Genomic DNA, 27336 nt, shown 5'->3' on the forward strand with positions numbered 1-27336 from the left:
GAATCTTGCGGCCCACACAAGGCTCAAAATATTGCTTACTCCGCACTTTCGGACCTCTTAGCTGCATACAACCCCCCCTCCCGACTTCCCCTACCGACTCCTGCATCTGCCACGCTTGGTCTCAACAACATCTGGACTGCATTGTTAGTCGCAGCATATATTGTCACTTGTTGATAAAGCTGTTACTACTATCTTGCAACAGTAACCCCGGAACATCATCACAATGGAGGCCCTACTCTCTCTCGCATTCGACAACATAGCGTCCAAGGACACGCAGAAGATTCGCAAAGGGTTACGCCAGATCGAGGGCATGCTGGCGCAGATATGTCTCTCCAGTGGAAAGCCAAGAAATTCACCACCAGGCCACCGTCGGAACGCCTCAGCACTCAATTTGGGCGATCAACAACAACAACCAACGCCGAAGAAGCTGGGACAGTTATCAGACGATCTCGCCTTCAGGGAGTTCTTCAGATTACAGGAGGGCTTTGAATGGAATGGTGAGCGCAAACATACAAGCATATATAGAGTTTGACTAATATCATACAGTTGTCACACGGGTAGCCGATTGTTTGGATCGATTGCTGGGTATGGGAAGCAGTAAGGGTAAGCCTGTGCTAGGGAATACCGAACAATAGCTAACCGTCCACTGTAGATGGCCAAAACGACATCCTCATCCTCTCCTCGTTATCCAACATACAGGGTCTTCTGTTGTTGCACCCACCATCACGCATCATCTTCGGTCGCGAAGTATACATGAACCTCCTCCTCGACTTGCTCGATCCCTACAACTGCCCCGCCATCCAATCGCAAGCCCTCCTCGTCCTCGTCACAGCCCTTCTCGCAACACCACAAAACACCCGAGTGTTTGAACACATGGACGGCCTCCTCACCGTCACAAGCCTGTTCAAGGACGAAGAGACTACACAAAACGTCAAGGTCAAACTGCTAGAGTTTCTGTACTTCTACCTCATGCCCGAGATTCCAGTTTCTGGCCCGCAGCGGAGCCCGAGCAAGCTGACCAATGCTTTCGAGCGGCGGGGAAGCACCGACGATAGTGGAGGTGCGACGAAGAAACATATCCGATCACAAGAAGAGAAGCAACATATGCTGGGGAGATACCTCAGTAACGTAGACGCTCTTGTCGAGGACCTCCAAGAGAGCGCGCCTTTCAACAGCGTCGCCTGCTGAGAGCCATGCGTACCACAAGTCGTCCCTGGCGATGACTACAACATATTTCCTTTGTTCTGTCGATCTTGTTTGGCCATATGCTGGTACCACTATACCTTTCCTTTCTCTTGTCCTATTCAGCGAGGCGTCCAGGAAACCCGGGGTTCATTCGTAATCATGCGTCTCCTGATCATCATAGCGAAACGCTGCTCTCCTTTTGTATCTGGCATCTTTGAGCGTTGGAAAGACTGTTAGCTTCATTGCGCCCCGCAGTCGATACATTCGCTGTACATCATATTTCCCTTAGTTTGTGCGGCATTGTTGCGTCCATATTGGACCAATGTCCGTCGCAGGAGCGTTGTCGCGCTGGTGGCCACACTTTATCCGGCTGCCGTTATATAAATCAAGAACATCATACTTGACACTAGTGTCTTCCATGTGTGGCGTATCTCCAAGTCTTGAGCGGTCCAATGCGATCCATGTATGGCATGCACTAGGCATTGGTTGTGAGTTTCATCTTTCGTAAGCTTACTCCGGTCTTTGATGTGGTTGGTACGAGGTATGCAAGGCGATAGCGAGCTGAGAAGTGCGTACGGACGATTGGCGCTCGAGGGCGGGAATTTCGATGCGCAGAGTCGGGTATCTATATCCAAGTCGTGTACAAAGAACTTGTTTCATCTCAAGACACGGAATATATTGAGGGACGAACGAATGCGGCGAGGTGTGAAACTGTCTTTGTCTATACCCTACATGGGTCAAGCCACCTGTATGCTACAGCGAAAAGTACGCTGCCCGAGAAAGATGGTCAGTGTTAAGATGATCACCAGACCCTAAGGCCGTAAGCGCATCGGGGTCTCTAATACGCGAAGCTCCGTCCTGACTACTATGAAGCACACCAGGATCAATCTCGACGAGCAGTAAAGATAATGCTCGTACATCTAAAGGAGGCTAGCGCCGGTACTTGGCGGAAGCTAAGCCTGTGGTCGACGGTCGCGTGTTCTTGTGCCACCAACCACGACAATACCAGGCACCGAAACTCCAGCACGCGAGCAGTCGGCGTCAAACTTCGGGCATGACGCGCACATTGCGATGTGAAAGAGTCTTCAGTGTTGGTCGCGTTTTGCAAGTATCAAAGCGCAGAATTGGCTTGGAATCGAGTGCTGTTGTCAGAACTCTGAAATTCTAATGACGTAAATTGCGGCAAATGACATGTAAGCACGCGACACTAACCCAGCAGTCACAACGGAAAGCCGGCTCTTCCTGCATCCAGCACCTTGGAGGTTTACGCCGCACCAAATGCTAGGCAGAGCAGGTTCGTCCGACACCATCCGCCTGCCATGGCTGGTCTGTCTCAGTGGTTGCTGTTTAGTCACCCCTCGCATGCCGTGCGTTCCGCTGACTTCACTACGCGCCATGCATCTTGCCTTTAGTGTAGGATGTAGTCCTCGGCATCGGGCGTCCTTCTTGCCTGTTCCTTATTTTGTTCCTCAAAGTTTGTTGTAGCTAAGCCTTTCTGCTTCTCAGAAAACCCTGGAATTGCTTCTTCCTACCGTCGCACAGAACATACAAGGCACGGCACTGTCTCGCGCCTCGACATTTGCGCAAACATATTCGGATCGATCGGCTGTCATCTTAGTCAAACACCCCGTCATCCCTACAAATACATCCAGCTCCCTCTTGGCTGTCAAGCCTCAAACTTCTGCATCATCTTTTGCGACCTTTGAGAGTCGCGCGCCTGCACCCACCATCCTTGCCTCTCCTCACGCATAGTCGCTAAACATGGGCGCCGGAGCCTTCATAGAACCGCTTGTAGTGGTTACCCTATTGTTCGGCGGCACATGGGTAAACCGAAACACAGAATACCGTCTTTTTGGGCGACGGAGAGTGTATCAAAATTCGCCTCGCTCAAGTTCCCCAGATTCCGGTCGATCTAGTCCGTCTTCTAGTGTGTCGCTTCTAGCCAACGTCGATGAGGAGCCTAAATGGAGGAAACGAGAAGTTGTCATTCTAGGCATAAAGAAAGATGTCATGAGCCCGAATACTAGGCGATTCAAGGAGTACTTCCTTAGTCGACTGTTGCAGAAGTTTCCCTTTCTTGTGGAGGCCTGGTATTGGGCACTCATCTACTGGGTAAGCAGCCTTGCGAAGGCACCATCTGACATGTTTGTACAAATTTATTAACTTTTCGCTTCAATAGGTTTACCAACTAGGCCGCGCATTCTCTGCCGTAACGATGGTCGAAGGCACCGTAAACGTCGCTCGCCGCCACGCCCTCCAACTTATCCACCTCGAACAGAAGCTACACATCTTCTTCGAGCTTGACGTTCAAGCATGGTTCCTGAAGCATCCCTTTCTCCTCCACTGGACGAACCGCACATACTCCTTCATCCATATTCCTGGTACAATCTTGTTCCTAGTATGGCTGTTCTACTACACCACAACCCGCAACCGCATCGATCTTCCCCTCCATAACAAACCGATGGGCGAGGCAGACGGCAGCCCTGCAGGTCCAAAGTTGTATGCCGCAAGGCGCAGGACAATGGCTACCTGTAATTTGATTGCCTTCATTGTCTTCACACTATGGCCATGCATGCCGCCTCGTCTTCTCTCCGACCCCGAGGTCCTCGGCTCGGTAGGCAAGGAAGCGCGCAGCTTTGGTTTCGTCGACACTGTTCACGGCGCCGAAGGCGAGAGCAGCGTGTGGACCCAGAACAAATTCTGCAACCAGTATGCTGCGATGCCTTCGCTGCACTTTGGATACTCGCTACTCATCGGTCTCACCATCATGTCCATTCCGCTTGCACCCCAGCATCGCCGATCTCGCACCGTTGCTCTCACAATGGGTTTGCGCATGCGCATTCCCTCGGCTCGTCGCATGCTCTGCATCTTCCTGGGTGTCGCATATCCCGCCATCATCCTCGTAGCTATTGTGGCAACGGCGAACCACTTCATTCTTGATGCTGTGGCTGGTGCCATGGTCTGTGGATTGGCGTGGACTGGCAACAGGGTGTTGCTGAACTTGCTACCACTAGAAGACTACTTCCTATGGTGCGTGCGCATCCACAAGCCTGCACGAAAGGCGGTACACTGGGATGGTGATGATGAGGATGATAATGACTATGGCCATAAGAGGTTTGGCGGTAAGGGCGTCATTGTTGATTAGATGGCTGTACGAGGTGGATAGTGTGGAGGTAATGAACAGGTTAATGTTAAGCATTGGGTATCGGCGTCTTGCTAGGGTCAGGTATCTTGGTTAATCAGGGCGGTGATATCATCATGGGACTACCTTAATTGTCGAGTTAACGGCCTCGCTGGGATATTCAAATACCCTGAAATAATGATCATAATCTTATCTTATCATCTTGCAGAGCTATTCGGGCGTAGTGCCGTAATCGGAACTTGTAATATTTACCACTCTTTAGTCGGGGTCGTCACCTGGTTTGCTCGGGGGTAAGTTGGGTATTGGAGTCCCCTTAAGCTGACTCCTCCACCCCATTATGAACGAACAATCCATATGCTTCGTCCTCGTCTTAATTCCTCCTCCATTACAATCAAGAGGGTCTGCATTCCACATGCCAGACCTACACTCCCCACACTCCTTCCACGTCTCCTGGTCGTTCCAGTCACACTTGAACGCCGTGTTATCATACGAAAAATGCAGCGTACTGCTCCCGTAATCATAAGGCCCAATGAGAAAGTCCGGATACCCATTGACATTGTGCTCGACGACACTAGTGCCGCCAGAGGATAAAAAGTACGCCCAGACAAAATCGCGGTTGACGTAGACACCGCGGGCAGTAATGAAGTTGTCAGACATGCAATTTTCGATGATTTGAAAGTGGAAGGGGAGGATGATGATGGGTTCGGGGTCGTGGGGGCGGCTGATCTGGGTTACTTTGGCAGCTTTGGGTGTTGTGGGTGTGCCGAGGATGGCGATGGGATCGTTGTCTGTGCCGAATGCTGAAGATGGTTGGACGGATTCGCCTTCGGTTGAGACGAGTAGCATCTCAGAGTTGAAGGTACCATCATAGCCTTCGATGGCGATGATGTGGGTTCCAGGTGAGAGGGGCTGTCCAGGCTGGACGATGGCGGCGGCCACGATGCTAAGGACAAGGGATGCGACGATGAAGAGCTTCATCGTTCAAGAAGCCAGGATGGTGAGTTGGGGTGTTAATGGAGATTGAAGTATCGACTATATGATGCTTTGGAAAAGTTGGTCAACAAACGTCGAGCCACTGTTGTCGACTCAATATTACTCCAAGAGATCCTGCTTGAGTGACGATAGATAGGAGAGAGTGGTGTAAATACTTGAGCAGAGGTCGAATGTTCACATAGGGCGATGAACTTATGTGAATGAAGATGCGCACGGACCGTTGATGAAGCAAACGGACATGAGCGTGAATTTGGTAATGTGTTTGTTGGCATGACATGGCTAGATTAGTCTACGTTACAAGAGAACCACAAGTATAACAGCGCTTACATATGGTGACACTTTGTCGTAACCGCTGGATGAGAATTGTTCCAGCAACAGTCTTTGTCATTGTCTCATCTCCTAGCTATACATTTCCAACCATTGTCAGTTGCAAGCATCCTGCTAGTCACCCTCACCACCGACATCGTGGTTGAGTCCACATGTTTTCCAGTACCATGCCCAAGCCTTTGGCCATCGCTCCTCTCTCAAACTATCCAGCCAATCCTTAACCTCGAAGCAGTTTTCACCAACGCGAATCACGCCTTTTCGAACACCTCTCCAACCCTTGATAGGACCTCTGATGAATCTATGCGTCTCGATGCAGAGTTTTGCCCAATCTTTGAGCTCCTTGTGGATAAATGACTCATCATTATGGGCTTCGCGAAGACAGGCCCTATGACTTTGAAGGCATGCATCGCAAAGATCAACATTCGCACATTCCAAACATTTCCAGAGAGGCGTTGTCCAATCTGAACCAGATTTCTTGCAGCGATCGCAATAGGCTATGTAGCCTGACAAGTCACCGTGAGTATCGCTATTCTCGTCGTCATAGACGCGCCCGTGGAGTTCGCGATCAAGCACCGAATGCCGCAGCGATAATGCGATCAGTGCATCGCGTTCTAAACTGGGCAATGATGCGAGCAGCATTGCAAGCGCGGTGAGACTTGTCCCGTCGTTGGAAGCGATCCCATCTTTGAGATCATTTACGAGTACTTTGAATGTGTTCTCCATGAAAGGCTGGTACTTTTTGGGCTCAACAACTTTGAGCATCCTAGCGACGAGCGCACCAGCGTGACAGCCATGTAAATTTTCGTCACTAAAGTTTGGCATAGTCATGGCTTCGCCTAGTAATGCTTCTTTGCGTGACCAGCTTGTAGCGTCCTGGAATTGTGCGAAGATGAGACCAACGTGCCGATTGCGGATTCTTTCCACCTCACGTTTCATTCCAAACTTTCTGTCCTGAACTTTCGGCTCCCCCAGAGCGAGTATCTTTCGGTGGATCTTCTTTGCTTGCTCCGCGTCGTGTAAATTCTCGAAGTATAGATGAGCGAGACATCCCAGTGCTACTAAGCGTTGATATGGGTCTGGCCATAGTACATTGCGCTTCTTCAATCCGTAGAATGGACGCCAAGGTCGCGATTTCTCGAACTCTGTGAGCCACGTTATCCAAAGATGCACGTCTTCACTTCCCGCCCAATCGCTGATCCGCGTAGCATTCCGTTGAACCGAGGTTGTGATCCTGTTGAACAGCCATCCCAACCAGACTTGTCGTTCCTTCTTTGAAAGACTCTGCATCAGTTGCTTTCTTTGCCGACCACTGGGATCCAATTTATCACAGGCGGTGATGAACGCCTCCATCATGTCTTGTTGCGGGAGCGAGGCAGCCAAGCCATATTTTGCTCGGTATAACTTGCATGCTTCGTGAAGGTCTTCCCACTGGTTCAATGGCATCAAACCAGACATGATCTTGCGAGTCAGAAGCTCTCTCCGTTTCTCTTGAATTTCTTGCTTCTCTTGGACTGTAGAAGCAAGTGGATCGAGCCTGTCCAGTATGGCTAGCCCTTCATCCGCCCACTTGAGCATTTGTGTCGATTCAAATGCTCCAACGGTATTTCTATTGAAATACAGCAAGCGTATCAACCGAACTCTTTCCATTCCGAAAGAGTGCATGGACTCTAGACTTCTTCGGAGGTAATTGCTGCTTTCTTTTATGACGTTATTCTTTGCGGTACGGTTCCCTTTGAAGTCGAACTTCCAAAATTGAGCCCAGGCAAGTAATCCAAGTGCCCTAAGAACATCGGTATCCATATTTCCTGGACTGAAATAATTAACAAGAGACAATCCGTCCTTCATGGGATCGTCTTCGATTGTACATTCGAGTACACCAGCCTAGCTTTTGTTAGTGTGACCTATCAGTTTGTGTAGATAGTACATACAAGTTGGGCGCAGCGCTGCGCAAGCTCATACCCCCTGGGAGATGTATCGTTGGCGTTACGCATCCAGACATTGTAATGCCCTCGTCCAAATGTAAGTAGAATGCTCTCTCGGTCTATGCTCATCGCCCATTCCATAACGTGTGGGGGGAGTGAGCCAGCCGGTAACTCAAATCCTTGTTTCGTCCAAGCGAGGATGCGTTCATACCATGGGATCGTGGAAGATGTGCGGTCGGGGTAAAATTCAGAGGGCGATATATGTTTCCTAGACAGAACTTGCGCATATGGGTCTACGTTGGTCATCAGCAAATGCAAAGCACACACCACCTGGCAAGCCATTGTTTCAGAGGATTCCTCTGAATTGAGTTCGCAAAAGTGTTCTTTCCAGTACACGACGGCGTATTCTTGAATGTGTTGCTGCGGTTCTGCTTGGTTTGTTGTCTTTATAATGATGTCGATACATGCCGAGAACAGCCTCAGATGTGCCTGCGGAGCTGCAATCCGAAGATCCTTCAGATCGGTTGCTGACGCCAACGTTGCGCTTCTGAAGTATCGTCGCAATGGCTGGTCCGCAAAAGCAACATTAGCCGCATTGAACAACTCTACATCCATCTCATCGTCATCGCTCGACTGATCGTCGTCAAACTCAGTAACATCTTCTTGACTTGTCGCCTTTGTATCAATGCCCCTAACATGAGATTGTGATAACTCAAGAATGCTGTCCACATTAAGTAAGAACATGATTTGCCGCTTTTAATGTAGCCCTTACCTAGAACATTTGACGGTGATTTCTTCTTCGATATCGAGTTTGAGGCTTTCATTCGGCTCAGATGCCCTGAACAGGGTTATAACCTCTCCTAGCGTCAGAGGTCGCTTGCAGAAAGCAAGCCAAGCGAAGAGCGTCCTCAGCCCTTCTAACTGCTTCTTCGAACGATATCTTCCACATTCTTCCATCAAGGATGAATATACCTCAGGAAGACCCCTAGGCAGATTCTCCAACTCCTTGTTGACAATGCTCTCCCGGCTGATATGAGAAAGCCTACGTAGTATGTGCTCCACGTAAAGCATGCTGTCAGCTTGCGAGACAATTTTACGATATATCTTTCGCTTCAGCTGTGTACTGAAGCTCCGCAGTCGTTGTGAAGACTGTAACCGATGCTTGACTACAGATTTCAGACCTGGAGCAATCAAGTCTCTTGTCAGATCGATAGTGACTGTCTGAATTCGTGAGTCAGATGGCCAGGCCGCGTCTCGAGTGGAAAGTAGCACGTGAATAGGTGCCTCTGATCGTTGAAGGTCGAGTAAGAATGCTACAAGTTGATCAAGGCCATTTGGAAGCTCGTCCATACCGTCCAGGATTAGAAACAGCCGACGTTTGGATGAAGCGATTTCCGTATATCCGGACGTAAAGAAACGTTTCCATATTGGGACATCAACCAAGTCTGTGGAGGTATCTGCTTCGATAACGCCGCTTGTCTTCCAGTACACCAACCTGTTGACACGGTTCACAAGCTTTTGAACATCCTCTTTTATGTCAGACGCGACTTGCTCAGCGTAGCGATGATTAGCTTCAACCACTTGCAAGGCTGCACATGCGAAGGCTGCCTCTGTTGACTGTGGAAGGTCAAGATCCGGTTGTACGAAGTAATATGCAACATCAGATGGTGGGTTTGTAGATCGCTGCACCAGATCAATTGCCGCCTCCATCGAGAAACTTTTACCCATTCCAGTAGAACCACAGATCCTAAGGCAAGTGACTTGACCATCAAGCCATCGGGTGAAGTTTGGATGCTCTGCAAGCCATGCGACACTATCATCAACACGTTCTCGCTTAATGCGTTCCCTTTCTATTCGATTCGCGTCAAGAACCTTTTCAATTCTCGGAAAGAGGATGCTATTTCCGATGAAGAACGTTTTAACAGTATCCAAGGCTTGAGCCTTCTCATTTGCGCTGTCGCTCGGTAGGTCTCCGGAGTGAGACTTCGTATCGGATGATGCAGGCATCGATGCCTTTTCGAATGCATTGAGTAGGTTCTCCTGCATTTGGGCGATGCGTAGTTGTACAGCGTACGCCTCGTCTTGTTTTGCTTGAACACCATAAAATCCTTCTGTGATCTTCTTGTCAAGGCCAAGATTGCTGGCATACAAAGTCTGCAGCTGTTCACCCATTGATTCTCGAACGCGACTGATGTTAGCGTCTAGCTCGTCAATCTTCTCGCTGATTTCCCCTACATCTTCGTGTGTCGCCTTGAGCTCCTCGTAGGCATCGCGAATAGCACTGTAAGTCGCGTAGCCAACAGTCGCACCTAACTCTTCGATAGAAGCTTGCATCTCAGCGTATGCAGCAGCAAGCTCTGGACTTTCGAGGTTCCAGAGTGCATTGAGCCATTGCTTGAAGCGCCCATTGTTTTTCATATCTTGCACGATACCACAAATCACCAATTGAGACGCGAAAGTGCGAACAATAGCTTTGGCTAATGGTCTCGGATCTGTTTTGCCCTCGAGGAGAGTCAGATTGTCAAAAAAGCGGCGTGAATGATCGAAGAAAGCTTCTGCCTGATCGTAGTCCTTTTGGACTCCGGCGAACGCCTGGAACATGTGGCCACAAGCAGCAAAGATGATTCCCACAGGCATAGCTGGAGGAAAAGCAGATGCAGCCTCGCCTATCGTCTGTACACCGTCAAGGCATTTTTGCATGCCGTCGAGATGGCGTCCGAAGGCTGCTCGCACTTTGTCAAGTTTTCCATTGTCGTGTCGGTAACTCTCGAATCGTTTCTTTTCGACTGCTGTTGTTTGCATCACATCGCTGATGCTTTGGCCCCGCAAGTGAGCCAACTTTTGACCAGTCTTTTGGGTGTATTTATCAACCGCCCTGGTCCAGAGGATGCCCAGATCAGTGGCGTCTTGATTAGCCATGATGAAAATGATTGTGGCTGAGCTACAGGAATTTCTGGATGCTCGTTATCGCCCAGGTAACTGTGGAACTCAGAGTCCAAGTGGGAGAATATGGAGACAGGAAGAGTAGATGTGCAGATAACTCCAGATATTTCAGGTTCATCATCAGGTGTCGCTTTAGCTTGTCAATACTCTAGCTTTGATTGACCACGATCTCCACTGCTAAATGTAGATCTCGTTGGTGTGGCGGCTCCCAATGACCGCGCTAATACGTACCTTTCGCTTAGAGCTGTGCAGTGTGCCTAAACAAGCTGAAACCCATGCTCAGGCAATCTTCATCGCCTTAGCAAGATGGAGGCGATAGTGTGAGATGTGGATCACCAATTCGATCTGGAGACCTATAGAAGCGCCTCGTATGATGGCCTAAGCTCGGTGTTTAGGGATGGCCGGTCGCATTCGTCCTGTCGCCTCGAGTTTGGAGAAGTACGGTTGAGCAGAAACCAACAGCACGATTTGGAAGCCGCAAAGAAGTGCAAAAATGTCGTTTGTGACACTTGACAACTTGGCTTGGTAGAGAAAAAGAAAGAATGTTTAATAGTGAGCAGGGTAAAACTTCTGCTGTGTTGGCTAGACCTCAGCCGCACCTGCTGCTGATGTTGCTGCAGAGATGCTAAAACCAAAGAACTAAGCCCGTAGCCACAAAATAAGGTTATCTCTAATAGCGCTATAGTGTGAGGGCTGGAGGATTAGGTCTAGGTCTAGGTGTCACAGCACTGGCCTCGATAGCTAATCAGAGTGCTATCGCTGAACTTCTCGCACGAACGCAGGGTAGTAGACGTACGTGAATGAAATTGCGCACGGACCGTCGACAAAGCGAACAGACATGTGCGTGAATTAGATAGTATATTTTTTCGCAAGACACGAGCGAGGATTGCCATTAGCACAGAGTGGTGGTTCAAGTAGGCTCTGTCGCGGGGGCTGGGTGTTCCTGTCCCACGGACGAAGGTGACTGAGCTTGAACGACAAACGAAAAGAGAACCTGGGATGCAGGTGATACATGAGAGAAATTACAAAGTATACATAATATTGTTGTGTACAGTCAACAGTACTTAGGGTATAGTGTTAAAGAGAGTACGAGAAACCACCAACGCCGGATACGCAATGCATGATATGCAGACAGCGGCCTAGTAACGGAACATGACGCAATGAAAGTACACAAAGAAACTCATCAGCGTCTGCTACTCCTAGTGTTGTTTCGGCTGGGCCTGTCGTCCCGGTGAGATCGGTGAGTGTCGTGTCGTCCGCCCATCTCCTCATCTTGAATACGGCCTCCACCGTAGGCACGCTGAGGATGACGAACGTCATCGTGATCATCCTCAAAAGTGTTGCGGCGCTCATCAATCTCATCGTCAAAGTCGACATAGACAGAGGCAGGACGCGGCCGCCTTTCTCTCGGTAGCTTGGAATCTCTGTCCACAAGTGACTTTGGCTTGTGGAGCTTGTCCAAGTGCTCTTCGAGAAGACGAACGTTTTTGCCATTGGCTTTGACTGCGGCATCGGCAAGGTCGCCAAGGAAAGGAACAAGACCGATCAGGAAGTCAAAGGCGACATTGAAAAGCATCATGATGAGGACGGTCATTGGCAGACCGCCGTCGACCTTCATCATGTTGCGAACGAGGTTCAGAGCCAAGGCCGAACCTGCGGCGTCACCCACGGCGGGGACAAGGCCAATGACGGAAGACCAACCAAATCGGATTCCAAACAAAGTAAAGAGGGCGTAGTCCAGCCTGTAGGCGGTCTTGCGGGCTTTGGCTAGGACGTTGGCATCGTTGTCGGAAAGATAATCTGGGAGCTGCTTCTTGACTTTCTTCATCTTGTGGGGCTTCCTCTGATCTGGAACCAGCGCATAGTATGGATCCTGCAGAAGAGTTAGTGCGAGCTGTAGGAAGCGAGAAGGTGACTACTAACGTATGGACCAGATACATCCTTGGACTTGTACTTTTCCATCTCCTTGCCCAAGGCTTTCTTCATTGCGTACTTAGCGACAACGCCGGCCATGTTGGGTGGTAGTTTCTGAGGTGATGTGGGTGGTTGAGGTGTGCAGGCTGCTATGAATACAGCTGTGGACGAGACTGCCACAGAAGGCTTATATGTCTCTGGTGTTGAAAGACAGTGCGTGGGGTGCGGGTATCTCACAGCGCGCTTGTTGCGTGGTTGGCGGACGGCGCTTCTGGTTTGAAAATGTGAAACGGGCGCGTCGCTGCCCTATGTATAGCTGGCGAGTGCGACTGGCGACGAGCTCGGTACAAAATACTGGTGAAGAATGAGTTGTGAAGGAGCGGCAGAAGTGAAGAGCAGCAAGCCTACTTATCGCATCATGCGCTGGCGGTGAGTCGCGCGAGACTGCCCTGATTCTGTGACGCGATCCCAGACAGCCAAACGTCATGGCTCTCGCTCTGTCTCCTTCTTTTGCCTGCGAGCACAGCCACAGCCGCCACACTTGGTGTCGATCGCTCCACGACCCTCTCCGATAGGCCTCTGACAACACATCAACAACACGCTCGCCGACCACCGACTCGACGCCGCATTCTTCGACCTTCTTTGCGGCTGTGCACCCCTTCACTACTGCGCGCATCTTCGCATCTAGAAGCCTCGCTACTACCCGCCGCCCGCCGCCCGCCGCCCGCGACTGACGGACTGGTGCCCGAGTGCACATCTCCCCACCCTCTGCGACACGAGCTGTGCGCGGTATGCTCGATACGGGCCAGACATCCATCCACCATGACAAACACAAACCGAACATTAGTTGACTGGCTCGACGACCTCTGCGTGCGCTTCATCGTCAACCTGCCCAATGAAGAACTGCAGTCGGTGGAGCGAATATGCTTCCAGATCGAAGAGGCCCAATGGTTCTACGAAGACTTCATCCGCCCTCTCGACCCCAACAACCTGCCCTCGATGCACCTGCGCAAGTTCTCCCAGCTCATGTTCCAGCACTGCCCCCTCTTCTCCGCCTATTCGGAAGAGCTGCACCAGCAGGCCTACGAGCAGTTCCTCGCCTACAAGACACGGGTCCCGGTGCGTGGCGCCATCATGCTCAACGAGGACATGACCCACGCCGTCCTGGTCAAGGGCTGGAAGAAGGGCGCAAAGTGGAGTTTCCCCCGCGGCAAGATCAACAAGGAAGAGACGGATCTCGATTGCGCCGTCCGCGAAGTCTGGGAGGAGACGGGCTACGACCTGAGGGAGGCTGATCTGGTCGAGCCCGACGAGCACATGAAGAAGATCACCGTCACGATGCGCGAACAGAGTATGATGCTGTACGTCTTCCGCGGCGTACCCATGGACACTTACTTCGAGCCGAGGACGAGGAAGGAAATTTCAAAGATCGACTGGTACAAGCTTACCGATCTGCCCACCCTGAGGCGGAAGAACCAGGTGCAGCAGCAGGGCACTGGAAACGACCTGATCAAGGAGAGCAGCTTTTACATGGTCGCGCCCTTCTTGGGGCCTCTGAAGCAGTGGATAAAGCAGCAGCACAAGCTGGGAAGACAGAGACAGCGTAACAGCGCGCACACGGCTACAGCACCAGTGGCAGGCACCGACGACGAATATGTCCAGCCTAATCTATACGAGACTACGGCCGACGAAGCTGCCCCCGTCGCAGATGCGCAGGTAGCCAACAACTTTGCAGATATGGTGGCCCGATTGGGTCGCGGCCACCGCCCGAGCGACTCCTACCCAGAGCTATCTCAAGCGCACCAGGCGCCACCACCACAGCAGAGTCAGGATCCGGCAGAAGCGCTCAAGCGCCTACTCAGTGTCGGCATGCAGTCACCGCCAGTGGAAGCCCCTAGCCAGCCGCCCCCTCAAGGAAACCCGCTCCTGGCCCTGTTCAAGCAAGGCAACAACCAACATGCAGGAAATCAACAACCCAGGACGCCCTTTGAGCAGATCATGTCCCCGCCTGTGCAGCCATCGAGTCCACATGGTCAGCACGGCCCTCGGCCTCCGCAAATGGGCAACATGGGGCCGCCACCGCCCTTCTTTCCACCGCACCAGAATATGCCATTCCGAGGGCATCCAGGCCATATGAACGGCATGCAACCACCACCGCCACACATGTCGCCTCATTTCATGCACCAGCAGCAGCAGCAGCAGCACATGTTTCCACCCCAACCACCTAACATGCAACAAGCATTCGACCAACACAACCAGCGGCCACAGTTCCAAGAGATGGGCGACTCACAGTTTGCTGGCGGCAATGGCAGACCAGCGATACCACCAGCCTCCAAATTGCCTGCCCCAAATCTAAATGCGCATGCAATGGGATTACTGAACTCATTCAAGAATGATAACCAGCAACCTGCGTTCCCGCCGTCGCCTCAAACTACAATCGCTGCTCCGCTACATCGAAGCCAGCAAACAACGCCGAGGATACAGCATCCGATGCCTCAACACAGGCCGCACGGTCTCGTATCACCGCAGGCACAATTCGCTCCTAGTCCACCGCAGTTTCAATCACCTCCTATCAGTTCGAGTTTTGAACCCGAACAACCGAAGCCAAGGAATGCCCATCAAGATTCATTATTGAGCATGTTCAAATCTACTCCGCCACTGCCAAGTCCGCAGCCCCCGCCTGCAGAGTTGTCTGCACTCCCTACGACACCAGCATACGTCTCCGCGCAACCTGTCGCGAACCCACCCAAACAGCACAATGCGGCTCTCCTTAGCGTATTCCACGCTCCATCGAGTAAGACAAATATGACGTCGGCTACCGTGAGCGGACCAGTCAATGCCCCGGATTTCGACACCATGAAGAAGAACAGACAGCCGACGAACGGCAGTTCACGCGGACCGTCACCGACTACCAACATGCCCTTCATGCCTCAGCAGATACTCAAACGTACGCCGCAGGCCTCGCCTAAACCTGCACCACCAGTGGAGGTTTCTGTATCACCGCAAACGGCATTTCAGCCTCAGATTTTGAAGAGACCTCAACAACAGATCAAGGTACCAGGTCAGGCAGGTACGTACAAATATACATTCTTCCCTATCTTCTGTGAATAGCATACTAATTATCCTACTATAGCTTCAGGAGAGACATCACACAAACAAGGCTTGCTAGACATGTTCAAGAGCGCCTCACCGCAACCTCCACCCGTCCAGCCGGCGGTAATACCATCTCGCTCACCAGTTCCTCCACCCCTATCCGACATGGACCGACGTGAATCTGTACCTGCAGACCAGAAGAACGCTCTGCTCTCCCTCTTCGGTAACAAACCATCGCCATCACCCAAGCCACAAACGCATAGCCCGGTCCCACCGGCTCGCTCTCCCTTCCCACCTACTCCTAAAACATCAATGTCCGGTGTCATCAGCCCTGTCAGCCCACTGCCTACAACCGGCAGTGTAGGTGCAACCAGCCCAGAAGGCAATGCGAATCGGAGTCGAATCAGCAGCATCGGAGACGGAACAGCGCCCAGCATCGTCATACCACCAACAAGTCGCCCGATGGATGCAGGAGTCAGCCTAACTCAGAATGAAGGTGTCAGTGTGGTTGGTCTGAGTACTCAGCAGAGCCGGGCGGGAAGCACAAGCGAGGGCAAGAGTCCTGTGGATAAGTCTTTCCTCTTGGGCTTTTTGGAAAACGTTGCCAGAGGCGGGCGATAGGCACCGTTTCTAGGTTTCCCCTTCTGCATTGTTTTGGGCGTTTTCGCATGTTAGGTGGAAATGGATAGCCTGGTTGGACAGCTATCTGGGTGATGCATGATGATCATGGTCATGATTTATCAGCAAGGCATGGGTGAAATGAGGTCAAAGGATATGAGCTTAGTAGAGATGTGTACGCATAGTATAGGACCGAACTGAAAGTCTAATTGAAAATTATTGGCCATGATTGGAACTGGCATTGAGAAGAAACTACCTGATCTGTCCCTTAATTTTCTTTCACGTCTGGCTGAACCATATTATACTCTTTCCGTCGTTTGCCCCAGTCCAGCCTACTAAGCTGTACGACGCATGTAATATGTCTCCATCTTATTCTTTGGCACAACTCTTGGGGTCACTGGGCATGGTCGCATACGGTCTTGGTTCCGCGTTGTTTCCGCATTGCTTCCAGCAATTTTTTTTTGTTTTATTGATTATGCAATTGTCAAACACATGTGAGGCACTTTGTCTACTATGCTAATGTAATCCGCAATTATGCCCCCTTAGCCCATCTTTTCCACCCATTCACAATATGTCACTGTCTCGGGTTCTCGGCCACAGACAGAGTCCGTCGGTTAAAGTGGTTAATGTGCCCTGCTCTTCACACATCGATCGCGAGATGTCATGGACAATCTGCCAAGCCGGAGCTTATATGCTTGTTTTTCAGTGGCTTGTGGGGGGATCAATCACATGTGGTCGGAGTATGATCATCGGGATACTTTTGGTCCTTGAGTTTCAGGCGTTTCCTACTTGTAGCTGGGTGCGCATTCGTTTGGTCTGTGGATGTGCCATGACGAGGCTGGGGAACGGGGAATGCTGTGCTGTTTCACCCCAACTACCGTCTGGGTGATGCTTTATCCTGCCCTTCAGCCAAACCGTGGTGCCGTGAAGATCGACCTGACGTCACAAACACGCTGAAGCATTGCATGGGGAATGGAGATGACACAGACCTTTCGGGTAGAAAGGCCAAATTTATGTGGATATTACTAGGTTTGCGAGGTGGAACTCTACAGGATATTTGATAGCTGAAGCTTAAAAGCAAGAAATTGCGATATACAAAAAGGGATAGCACTTGGTGGCTTTGGCTGACAAGGTTTGTGCGGATGAGGGTTCGTTTGTTGTCGTTCTTCTTGTCCCCAGGTTTCCAGTTTGTGTGAGCTGTTTGTCCTGTGCTGTTGTGACCCAAACCCTGAGTTCCCCTTTTCCCCCAAATGCCGCGCTCAGAAATGCAAAAACATGCTTGTGCTGGTAAACGGACAACGCTTGACGATGACGGGGTAGTAGCAAGGAAATTTCTCGAAAGAGGAGCTAGCAAATGTTGGTGTCGTGTTGGCTGCACGAGATAGATACAAAAGTGTTGACGACGACGGTGGGCCGTAATGCTTATAGCGCGAAATTGTCTCGTCCCCTATCCAGGATCTCAGAAGGTACAGCGCTGCGTGTGCTGAAGCGCACTTCAGTGCCTGGGTGTGCCTTGAAGATAGGAGCCGTAGTCTGTGTATCGTGCCTCTGGTGCTTGATGTCCCTTCCTACCAGACCGCTCTTGCTGCCATTGCGGCTCAAGCCTGCAGCACTGGGTTGTCTAGTTATGCCGCTCGCGTTCTTGGGCACGCCGGATGGTAGTGCAGGCATTTCAGGCACCTCGTCATCAGAGTAAGTGGTGGACTGCGTCATGCGGAACTGCTGCTTGAGGCGTTGTTCTTCGACGCGGTTGGATTGCTGGTTCACCCAGGAGTCTACTGTGCGGAAACGTGGAACGGAAGAGCGGGATGTCATGAAGCTATCACGACCAAGTGGCTGAGTGGCAGTGTCGCGAGAGGGATCGTGTGGGGTTTGAGGGGCCTGCGAGTTTGTCCAGCTGAACCTACTTGCAAAACCACCTCCTGCAGCAGCCGCAGAAGCACCACCGAAACCGGGTCGTTGAGATATGGAAGGTCTGTTCGAGAGGAACTGGCGGAACGTTGGAGGAGGCGGGAGGTTTCTGGATTGCTCCTGCGAAGGGTCGGGGAACCGCAACGATTCCTCGTCACCGTCCAATGATCTTGTGTTGCGAGTTGACGCACTTCGTCGTTGCCCCTCTATGGGCAGAACAGGTGATGATGGTGTTGCGCTATCGTTGCGACGATGTGAGTTCGAAATTGATGGTGTGTCATCGTAGAAGCTCTGGGTTCCATCCCTAGTCGGAGGCTGATTGAAGCTGTCACTCCGCCCGAGAGGTTGGAGCCGTTTCTGCGAAGAGAGTGAAGAAGATCGCTTAGGCGCAACCGTGGGTTGAGGGGCATTGAACGAGTCGTTCATGCCATATGTGTATTCATCGTCAAAGTTCTTCTTGTCCAGGCCGTATCTCGATTGCGGTGGTGGTGGGGATCCGCGGCGAAGTTGCTGCTTGCCCTGTTGAAGTACGTCCTTGAAAGTAAGCCCCCGCTTGCGCATGGTGTACATGGCAAGAACTACCATGACGATGATGATAGTCGCACCTAAAGCATGTCAGCATACATTCCAACACAGGCAATCGGTTCATCCTACCAATGGAGCCGGCAGCAATGAGCAAGTGCTCAGTCGTCTGGGAAATAGGGCGATCATGATGAGGTCTAGGCGGTGGGGGTGGCATAGCGATCACGATTGTCTCGGTAGGGTCATTGTCGGCGAGGGCAGGTGTGGCTTGTGGCTCGTCACCGAGAGTCATGGTAATCAGAAGCTGTTTGCATTAGTCAAATCCCCTGAATCGGCACGCCTTCCTTACAGCTGGAGTTCCTGTCGGTATCGTAAGAGATGCTGTTGTCATAGCTGTCATGTTTGGCTTCTCAGGGTAGTCGTCTTCATCAGAATCGCTGTCGTAGTCTGCGTCTGTAGGACTTGGTTCGTCGCGTTTTGCGTTCACAGTGGCCGTAGGCTCTTCTCCCGCCAATTCCCTCTCATACTGGACACCGTCCCTTTCCACTACAACATATTCCACCTTTTCGTACACCCCGCGGCGCCATGGGGCGGGCATTGCTTCCGGTATGCGACGGCGTCAAATGGGGAAAGCCCCTCTCAGTCTTCCAGCCGTTCAATTTCTCCACCAGACATAATCCACACACTCGTCCAGCGATGTAAGGTTGTCGTGACCGAAGGCGATGTTGTGATCGGAAGTGTGTTAGACCGCGACCAGCGAAGTCGATAAGAAAGGGTGGAGTAGCGAATGTATGTAAGTGATTAGCAACGACAAGCCCGCCTGCGGAACGAAGGACAGAATAGAAAGCAAAGTCAGCAAAGGTGCAACGAAAGGCTGGGCGAACGCTCAAGACGAGACACGTTCATGCGAATAGCGGGAGGGGTGGCCTTTGAGAAGTGCATGAATTACACTAGTGGTGAGTCGCTGCTGGTACCATGTCAGTTTGGGGAGACGCGAAGGTACGGGTACTACGCTATGATCATAACAGAGCGTTTAGCAGCAATTGCGATGCCGAGGACGCTCCAAATGGCGAGATTTCACAATCCTGGGCGCGCTTAATTGCCCCCAATAGGGCAAGATGTGCCTTGATTGAGAAGAAAATGGTCGTGCAAGGTTTGGGGGGTTGTCTTAAAGTTGTCTCAGAGCGCCATGGTCACGTTTCAGCTCCCGTTTCCGAGGACGATCACACGCCACAGGGGTTTGTCGTGAGACTATCGAGAGACTACAGTTATTGGATATCTAGAGCGCAATTGTAATGGTTAGCAGATATTAATTCCTTCAATAATTCCCCGCATATGACCGGCAGCCCGACTGGGATTCGGCGAAAATGCGCAGGACAGCCTTGCGGTCGTACAGCCGGCAGATGACGACAAGCCACACGCTCTCCGAGGAACGCAGAGACTGCTGCGCCTCGGATGGCGTGGTCGACTTTTGGGCTCCACTGAGTACCTTTTTTCAGTAGCGCGACGTGATGCGGCGGTGCTTCTGGCCCAGGCTATCCCAGATATCCGGCCGAGGCCAATTTCTTGGAAGAACAGAGGCACACAATGTTTCGCACAAAGGTTTGCTGGGGGGCGGAAGAGAGTGTTTCCTGAGGCTAGGCAAGCCTTCGCGGTGATCGCTCTCTAGGATGTTACAAAACAAATGAAAGACGACTGACACTACATCGAGATGCGCGACACGTGAGATGTAGTGCTGCTGAGTACTAGGAAAAAATGACATTGCGCGGAGGAGCCCACGGATGATGCGGCGTTGAGGCGTGGACGGTTCGCTCCCGCCGAACTGGCCGTGGCTGCCGGACGAACTTGGCCTCTGGGTGGCTGAGGCTGAGTGAGTGTAGCCGGATATCGCTGGATGTGCTCCGCCCCAAAGATTCGGTGGATTCGTTCAGTCATCAGGTCTTGTAGTCAGCAGATGGTGTTGTGCGCTGCGGCAAGTAAGTCAGTAGTATAAGATTGTGATGTTCCTGTCGTGACGCTCTTGCTTTCATTCACGACATTATTACTCTCGTATTCCCGTATTCGCCCCCAACCTTACGTCAACCACCCCTCATTACCCGACCCCTCCTCAGCTCAATAACACCAACTACTCTTGCAACCTACAAACCTCACACATTCATCATGTCCGGCCCTTACGACCAGTACAACCAAGGTTACCAGCAATATCCGCCTCAAGGCCAATACCCTCCCCAACAACAAGGATGGGAGCAGGGCGGCTACCAGCAGCAGGGCTACCCACCTCAGCAACAAGGCCAGGGCTACTACGACCAGCAGCAGCAGGGCTACCAACAGCAAGGCTATAACCAACAGTACGGTGCCCCGGCTCACGGTGGATTCCAGCATGGACAACAAGTAGCGCCATATGACCAGCAACAGCAGGGGTAAGATGCAACCTTTCAAATATATTACTTCATGTACTAATGGCAACAGATACGGCCAGCAACAGCAGTACCCTCCACAAGGCCAATACCCTGGCCAGGCCCCAGCGCAGCAGTTCCCGCAACAGGGCGCATACGCTCAAGACCAATACCCGCAGGGCCAGAATGCTTACGGCCAGCCGCAACAAGGACAACACGGCGCCACAGACCCCAACATGCAAGCTGAAGGCGACCGAGGCCTTATGGGTGCTCTAGGTGGCGGTGCAGCTGGCTACTTCGGCGGTAACAAGATGGGCGGCCACGGCATTATTGGAGCCATAGCAGGCTCGATCCTCGGCAGCAAGCTCGAGGACAAGCACAAGAAGCCCAAGCACAGCAACAATGGATGGTAATAGAATGGCCGGGCGACGGTAGAGAATTCGCGTTGATGCCTTATGATCTGATTTAGCAATGGGTGGCTTGGTTTGATTTTACCTGCTGGCGTTCTGGATAACTCGCTATGATGGGATGGATGAGCATGATAACGTCTAATGCTTACCGACGTTGGATATTGGGTATTGGGCATGTCTAGAATGAACCATAGTCACGAATTAAAACGTCATTAATGATACGCGCCACGATCTCGCCACCTGCTCATCAAAGCGAAACAATGTCAGTCGGTTGAAGAAACTTCATCTTCAGTGGTCCTGTCGCTGTAGACGGGAAATTACTCCAAGCGGACGTTGAAACACGTCGCGTCCGAAACAGCCACACGGAGCCAGGCTGATGATATTTGGGGCATTCCTTGGAAGGCCCGATAGACGAGCAGCCCCTAGCCGGCACATTTTGTTTGATGGAGTCGGAGTGTTATCCGATGTTGAGGCTTGTTTATCTGCAGATAGCCGCTGTTCGATATTGTTTCCGATCGTCTTGGATGCGGAAGGCATGGGAGTATTGAGATCCGTTCCGCGGGCTTGGGAACCTCGGAAGACCGCGTGAGAGGTGGCATATACCGCGCAAGATGCTAGATGGTGTTTGAGTGAGCTAGAGGTCGAGGTTGTGGTGTTTGCAAGCCACGTGATGGCCGTGCTGCACGACTCCGGATCGTGCAATGCCTGGGAGGAGCGAAAAGTCTTCGCACATGCTTTGTGTAGCCGTAATCAATTTCTTAAAGATTATTCGCTAACACTGGACGCGACGTCTGTACAATGGCGTCGCGGTTGTGTCGAAGATAGCATTGTCGATCGCATGCTGATTCGAGTATGCGCGTATCTCACCACCAACTCGCGGCGTCACCGAAGAAACCTGTGCTATGCTGGCCGTCCAACAGCTTGAAACGGTATACAAGTCCCGGAAGAAATCGAGGCTGGCGAAGTCGGCCTGCGCCATGGCCCTCAGCATGCAAAAGGCATGTGCAAGCGCATGACCGGGCAGGACTCACAGCTGAGCCGTGAGGCTGGGAAATGTCCAGGTGAGGTATGTTATAAGTAGGCCGACGGTTTACTCGATGTCATCGAGTAAACTGGATATGGCGGCCGCTGAGTGGCTGCGGCGAGCGCCCCGTTGTACCCCACATCGCCTTTATCTCCCCAGCTAGAAACCCTCAAGCGAACGGAGAGATGCAACCTCGAACCATCATGGCGCCGGCTGCTGCAAGATAGAGAGCTTCTCCGGGTCCAGGGCTGTGGTGACATGTTTCTATCGAGTCAAAAAGTAGGGAAATCTCTGCTCCTGTGGCTCCTATCGCGGAGATAGCTGCGCAGACGTGCATAGTCCCCAAGACTTCAGTACACACCCCTGGTGGGCACGCGATACTGTTGTTACCATGGCGCTGCGTCATCCGCGGAGATTCACCCACTCATCATGCCATCCTTCACACGCCCAGAACGCAAATCCTGCAGTGCCTGCATCCTCGAGACTATGCATGGTGTTGATGGCTAGCACACGAGCTGTTCGTCGGGACTTCTAGCGGCAAAACTGTAGCGAACATCTTGGTGGATCATACCGCGCGGGCTATCGCGACTTGAAGATAAGACTACCGGAACGGGCCTACCAGCCAGCAACCACAACCAAAATTACTTCCGATGCGGAGGCAGGGTAGTATCTAAGCGTGGAGTGGATCTAGGGTCGATCTTGTGCTGCACGAAGTCGTTCTTGATATTTAAGATGGAGCATGCCCCAGATGGGAGCCTCTTCAGCGGCGAACGTCAATACTCCGTCACGCAGTAGTGCGTCCATCTCGATATCTTATATATACCTTGCGACTACCTTCAAAAACCACCCAACGTGGATTCTGAACGCCAACCACTCATCCAACCGCAATCCTCACCAAGACTAGGCGTACCGAGACCTTCACTCGCTTCTGATAGCCCCCCACGTCATACGAGCGGGGATCTTCAATCCTACCAAGCAACGGCTTCGAGCAGCCGAAGCGAGAGCTTCATAAGGCCTGTTGCAACCTCGACCGTCCATCATTCAAGTGACGAAGGATTTTTCTTCTATAGCCTCATCATGGAGAGAGTCAAGAATTCAAAGGTCGCTTACTGGGCGGATAAGCTCGCCGTCGAGAGCGAGCCCAACCTCACAACTGCGCAGCTTATGCTCTTCAACCACGATTTGAAGCCAGTCGAACCGGAGCGTCGACAATGGGGTGCTTGGAATTTCGTAGGCTTCTGGGTTGGTACGTCAAGGACTCTCGAACCCGACCATAAATGTGGACTAATCATGTATAGCCGACTCTTTCAACATCAACACATGGATGATTTCTTCCGCAAACATCGTTGACGGTCTGTCGTGGTGGCAATCCTGGATATGCGTTTGGGTATGAGATCTGATATCTGACTATATCGACATGCGCTGATTCAACAACAGCTTGGCTACTCCATCGCCGCCTGCTTTGTCTGCATGACTGGTCGTATCGGAGCGACCTACCATATCTCTTTTCCTGTCGTCAACCGCTCATCCTTTGGTATCTGGGGAGCATTATGGCCCGTCTTCAACCGCGCGGCCATGGCTAGTATCTGGTACGGCGTACAGGCATGGATTGGCGGTACCTGTGTACGCCTAATGATCCGCGCCATCTGGAACAACTGGCGAGACTCCGAAGGCCCTGGTACAGGCGGCATCGCCAACGGCATTGCCGGCTCTGGCACCAGCACGGTCGCCTTTGTATCTTTCTTCTTGTTCTGGGCTGGATCGCTCCCTTTCATCTCCCCACCAGTCCACAAGATCCGCCACTTGTTCACGGTAAAGGCCTACGTTGTTCCTACCGCTGGAGTTGCCTTCTTCATCTGGGCCATCGTTCGTGCAAAGGGATTGGGCCCGATTGTTCATCAGCAAGGCACGGCTAAGGGATCTGAGCTTGGCTGGTTGATGGTCCGTGGAATCATGAGCGCCATTGCCAACTTTGCTACCTTGATTGTTAACGACCCGGACTTTGCCCGTTTCGCAAAGAAGCCATCGAACGCCTTCCTCCCGCAACTGCTAACGATTCCTATTGGATTTGCAATTACCTCATTCATCGGAATCATTGTGTCATCATCATCGACTGTCATCTTTGGCAGGGCTATCTGGGATCCTCTACAGCTGCTAGAGTCGTTCCTGAATGAGGGTGGATCAGCGCAGCGTTTTGGTGTATTCTGCATTGCCGCAGCCTTTGCCCTCGCTCAACTCGGCACAAACATCGCAGCAAACTCCATCAGTGCGGGAACTGACATGACGGCGCTTGCACCCCGATGGATCAGCATCAGACGAGGTGGTTACATTTGCGCGCTCGTCGGCCTGGTGATGTGCCCCTGGAACCTGCTCTCCGATACCAACAACTTCACGACCTACCTCTCTGCCTACTCAGTCTTCCTCTCCTCCATCGCGGGTGTTATGATCTGCGACTACTACATCGTCCGAAAGGGCTACCTCCAGATCAAGGATCTCTACTCTGGAAAGAAAACTGGTCCATACTACTACACCCTTGGATTCCACTGGCGCGGTTACGCAGCCTACATCGCCGGTATCCTCATCAACGTCGTCGGCTTTGCAGGTGCCATTGGTCGTGACGTACCCGTTGGTGCGAAGCGTATCTATGACCTTAACTTCTTCGCTGGTTTCCTTGTCGCGAGCATCACGTACTGGGCATTATGCAAAATCAGTCCTATTCCAGCGTGCAGTGACACTTGGCTGGAGGTCGGTGATGAAATTACGGATATCAGTGTCGCTTATACTGATGGTGATGACCGGTACGATGAAGAAGTCATGCATGGCGCAGACGCAAAAGGAATCGAGGCGTCAAAGAACTTTTAGACATGTTATTGTTATGATCTGCAAGGTGGGGGTTTGTTATGGATTTAGCAAGGGCGAGAGATACCAGACCGCGCCTTGGGTCACAGTCATTTTCGCAATGCAACCTTTACTTCACATGTACCGTTTGCATTTGGTTTTGCAAAATAAGTTGATGAAACTGAGTTGGTGCCAGGAATGCTGGGCGGCAAGGTCGACTCAGTTAGCGTGTCAACTAGCGTCTGGTGCTTTTACCAACCTCCCCAAGGTCGTTCTTGCGAATTTCATTACCTTCGTCATCGACGTCATCAAATGTTGTTATTTCTTGTTGTGCAAATGAAGGAGCTGGTCCAAGCTACGACAAGACACGCTTCTGTACACGCGAGACTCCGATTGTTAATTGCAGCCCCAACAACTATGTCTCTCGGATTACGGCTCTCCAAAAGTTACCTGAATAAGCAGCAGTGGGAAAATGACCGATCCCTAGATCTTTGATCGCTCCATCCATGACGAACAGGTACCAAAAGTGGTAGCACAACTGATTAACGTATCTTCATCCTTGTCGACGCCTCTTCCGTCTTCCAAATGGCTTTCTTCGCTGTATTCCAGAACATCGCTGCTTACACGACAACGCATGCGCCATCTAACTTCACACTGTCACGCCGTGTATACACACTCCTGGCACGTAGATTAAACATCCGGGGTACTGCTCGCCTTCCCATCATGTCCCGATATGGATCGGGATCCAAGAGCCGACATGGAGGCTCGCTCGCTAGCGAAGCATGTATAGTGTTGCGCAGCCAATAGTCTTTAACCGGTCCGGCGACAGCATCTTCGTATATTACATGGATATTGAGGTAGTACTATCGCCTCTATGTGAAGTGGGCGTGACGAGGCTGGTCAGAAAGAGACGAATGGCAGGCAGTGGTAATGTGATCATGAGGGATATTGAACGCTAGTATTGGGCGTAGAGGTCGGACAGTGCGGTCACTTGGGGACTATATAAGAACGAGAGAAGAATAGAGATGTAACTCGTATCGACCTTCAAGGCAAACATCTGATCAAATCAATATGCTGTTCTCAAACGTTTTTCTGCCTACCGCGCTTCTTGCTGCGCAGGCTGCCGCCCACGGCGCTGTCACCAGCTATGTCATCGACGGAGTTACGTACCCAGGGTAAGCTGTCTTTGTCAAAGTCTGCAAAGTTATTGAGTCTAACTGCTAATCTGTAATCTAGTTACGAAGGTTTCTCACCCGCCTCCTCGCCCAAGACAATCCAACGCCAATGGCCCGACTACAACCCCACAATGAACGTCAACGACAAGAAGGTCATGTGCAACGGTGGTACATCAGCCGATCTCTCTGCCAAAGTAGCTGCGGGCGGAAAGATCCGTGCCAACTGGAAGCAATGGACGCATGAGCAGGGTCCAGTCATGGTCTGGATGTACAAGTGCTCTGGTGACTTCAAGAGCTGCGATGGCAGTGGAAAGAAGTGGTTCAAGGTATGCATTCCCAACATCTCAATCATATTTACCTTCGTGTTAACCGGTACGGCTAGATCGACCAAGAAGGCATGACAGCGCCTCCTCTTTCGGGACGTAACTGGGGCACGGCCAAGGTCCTCAAGAACCTGTACTGGGAATCCGTTGTTCCCAAGTCGCTTGCGCCTGGTAACTACCTCGTTCGTCATGAGTTGCTTGCTCTCCACCAGGCCAATACGCCTCAGTTTTATGCCGAGTGCGCGCAGATTGAAGTGACGGGTAGCGGCAGTGCGTCGCCAAGTGGTGATTATCTGGCAAACATCCCTGGATACGCGGCACAGAGTGACCCGGGTATCACGGTTGATACGTACAGCAGTGCTATCACTACATACACTTGCCCAGGACCTAAGGTGTGGACTGGTTAGGATACGAGACGTATCAGTGAGAGGGGCCAAAGGAAGGGGTGGTTCAACATCAGGATACACGCCGAGACGCGACGACATGCTGATGTCAGGCGACACTAAGTACTGCTTGCAATCGTCTTGTGGTCTTTCGGTTCATAGGCGTGTCAAATGACCTGCCGACATACGCAAATTGAATTGTTGACTGTGTTATTTT

General features: G+C 51.6%; 10 protein-coding genes across 10 annotated transcripts; 6 read left to right on the forward strand and 4 right to left on the reverse strand.

The window, feature by feature from the left end:
• Positions 1-223: 223 nt before the first annotated feature.
• AA0111_g2911 (hypothetical protein) lies at positions 224-1188 on the forward strand (the record flags this gene model as incomplete). The annotated part of the gene is made up of 3 exons (XM_028648735.1): positions 224-497; positions 547-603; positions 653-1188. 3 exons carry the CDS (start codon positions 224-226, stop codon positions 1186-1188), a joined length of 867 nt encoding a protein of 288 aa, XP_028509585.1.
• Positions 1189-2946: 1758 nt separating this feature from the next.
• On the forward strand, positions 2947-4330 carry AA0111_g2912 (hypothetical protein; the record flags this gene model as incomplete). The annotated part of the gene is made up of 2 exons (XM_028648736.1): positions 2947-3297; positions 3365-4330. The coding sequence occupies 2 exons, from the start codon at positions 2947-2949 to the stop codon at positions 4328-4330; spliced, it is 1317 nt and encodes a 438-aa protein (XP_028509582.1).
• Positions 4331-4585: 255 nt separating this feature from the next.
• On the reverse strand, positions 4586-5305 carry AA0111_g2913 (hypothetical protein; the record flags this gene model as incomplete). The annotated part of the gene is made up of 1 exon (XM_028648737.1): positions 4586-5305. One exon carries the CDS (start codon positions 5303-5305, stop codon positions 4586-4588), a length of 720 nt encoding a protein of 239 aa, XP_028509583.1.
• Positions 5306-5761: 456 nt separating this feature from the next.
• Positions 5762-10488, reverse strand: AA0111_g2914 (hypothetical protein; the record flags this gene model as incomplete). Its single annotated transcript, XM_028648738.1, has 3 exons — positions 5762-7528; positions 7576-8290; positions 8342-10488. 3 exons carry the CDS (start codon positions 10486-10488, stop codon positions 5762-5764), a joined length of 4629 nt encoding a protein of 1542 aa, XP_028509588.1.
• A 1207-nt stretch (positions 10489-11695) lies between these two features.
• On the reverse strand, positions 11696-12525 carry AA0111_g2915 (hypothetical protein; the record flags this gene model as incomplete). Its single annotated transcript, XM_028648739.1, has 2 exons — positions 11696-12385; positions 12436-12525. The coding sequence occupies 2 exons, from the start codon at positions 12523-12525 to the stop codon at positions 11696-11698; spliced, it is 780 nt and encodes a 259-aa protein (XP_028509589.1).
• Positions 12526-13248: 723 nt separating this feature from the next.
• On the forward strand, positions 13249-16140 carry AA0111_g2916 (hypothetical protein; the record flags this gene model as incomplete). Its single annotated transcript, XM_028648740.1, has 2 exons — positions 13249-15496; positions 15560-16140. The coding sequence occupies 2 exons, from the start codon at positions 13249-13251 to the stop codon at positions 16138-16140; spliced, it is 2829 nt and encodes a 942-aa protein (XP_028509586.1).
• Positions 16141-17559: 1419 nt separating this feature from the next.
• On the reverse strand, positions 17560-19168 carry AA0111_g2917 (hypothetical protein; the record flags this gene model as incomplete). Its single annotated transcript, XM_028648741.1, has 3 exons — positions 17560-18653; positions 18703-18874; positions 18920-19168. 3 exons carry the CDS (start codon positions 19166-19168, stop codon positions 17560-17562), a joined length of 1515 nt encoding a protein of 504 aa, XP_028509587.1.
• A 1562-nt stretch (positions 19169-20730) lies between these two features.
• On the forward strand, positions 20731-21379 carry AA0111_g2918 (hypothetical protein; the record flags this gene model as incomplete). Its single annotated transcript, XM_028648742.1, has 2 exons — positions 20731-20990; positions 21040-21379. The coding sequence occupies 2 exons, from the start codon at positions 20731-20733 to the stop codon at positions 21377-21379; spliced, it is 600 nt and encodes a 199-aa protein (XP_028509580.1).
• Positions 21380-23477: 2098 nt separating this feature from the next.
• On the forward strand, positions 23478-25262 carry AA0111_g2919 (Uracil permease; the record flags this gene model as incomplete). Its single annotated transcript, XM_028648743.1, has 3 exons — positions 23478-23646; positions 23699-23787; positions 23838-25262. The coding sequence occupies 3 exons, from the start codon at positions 23478-23480 to the stop codon at positions 25260-25262; spliced, it is 1683 nt and encodes a 560-aa protein (XP_028509581.1).
• A 1047-nt stretch (positions 25263-26309) lies between these two features.
• Positions 26310-27143, forward strand: AA0111_g2920 (hypothetical protein; the record flags this gene model as incomplete). The annotated part of the gene is made up of 3 exons (XM_028648745.1): positions 26310-26413; positions 26475-26739; positions 26796-27143. The coding sequence occupies 3 exons, from the start codon at positions 26310-26312 to the stop codon at positions 27141-27143; spliced, it is 717 nt and encodes a 238-aa protein (XP_028509311.1).
• Positions 27144-27336: the final 193 nt, after the last annotated feature.

The sequence above is a fragment of the Alternaria arborescens genome (genome assembly GCF_004154835.1).
Source record: "Alternaria arborescens strain FERA 675 chromosome Unknown contig_5, whole genome shotgun sequence".
NCBI lineage: Eukaryota > Fungi > Ascomycota > Dothideomycetes > Pleosporales > Pleosporaceae > Alternaria > Alternaria arborescens.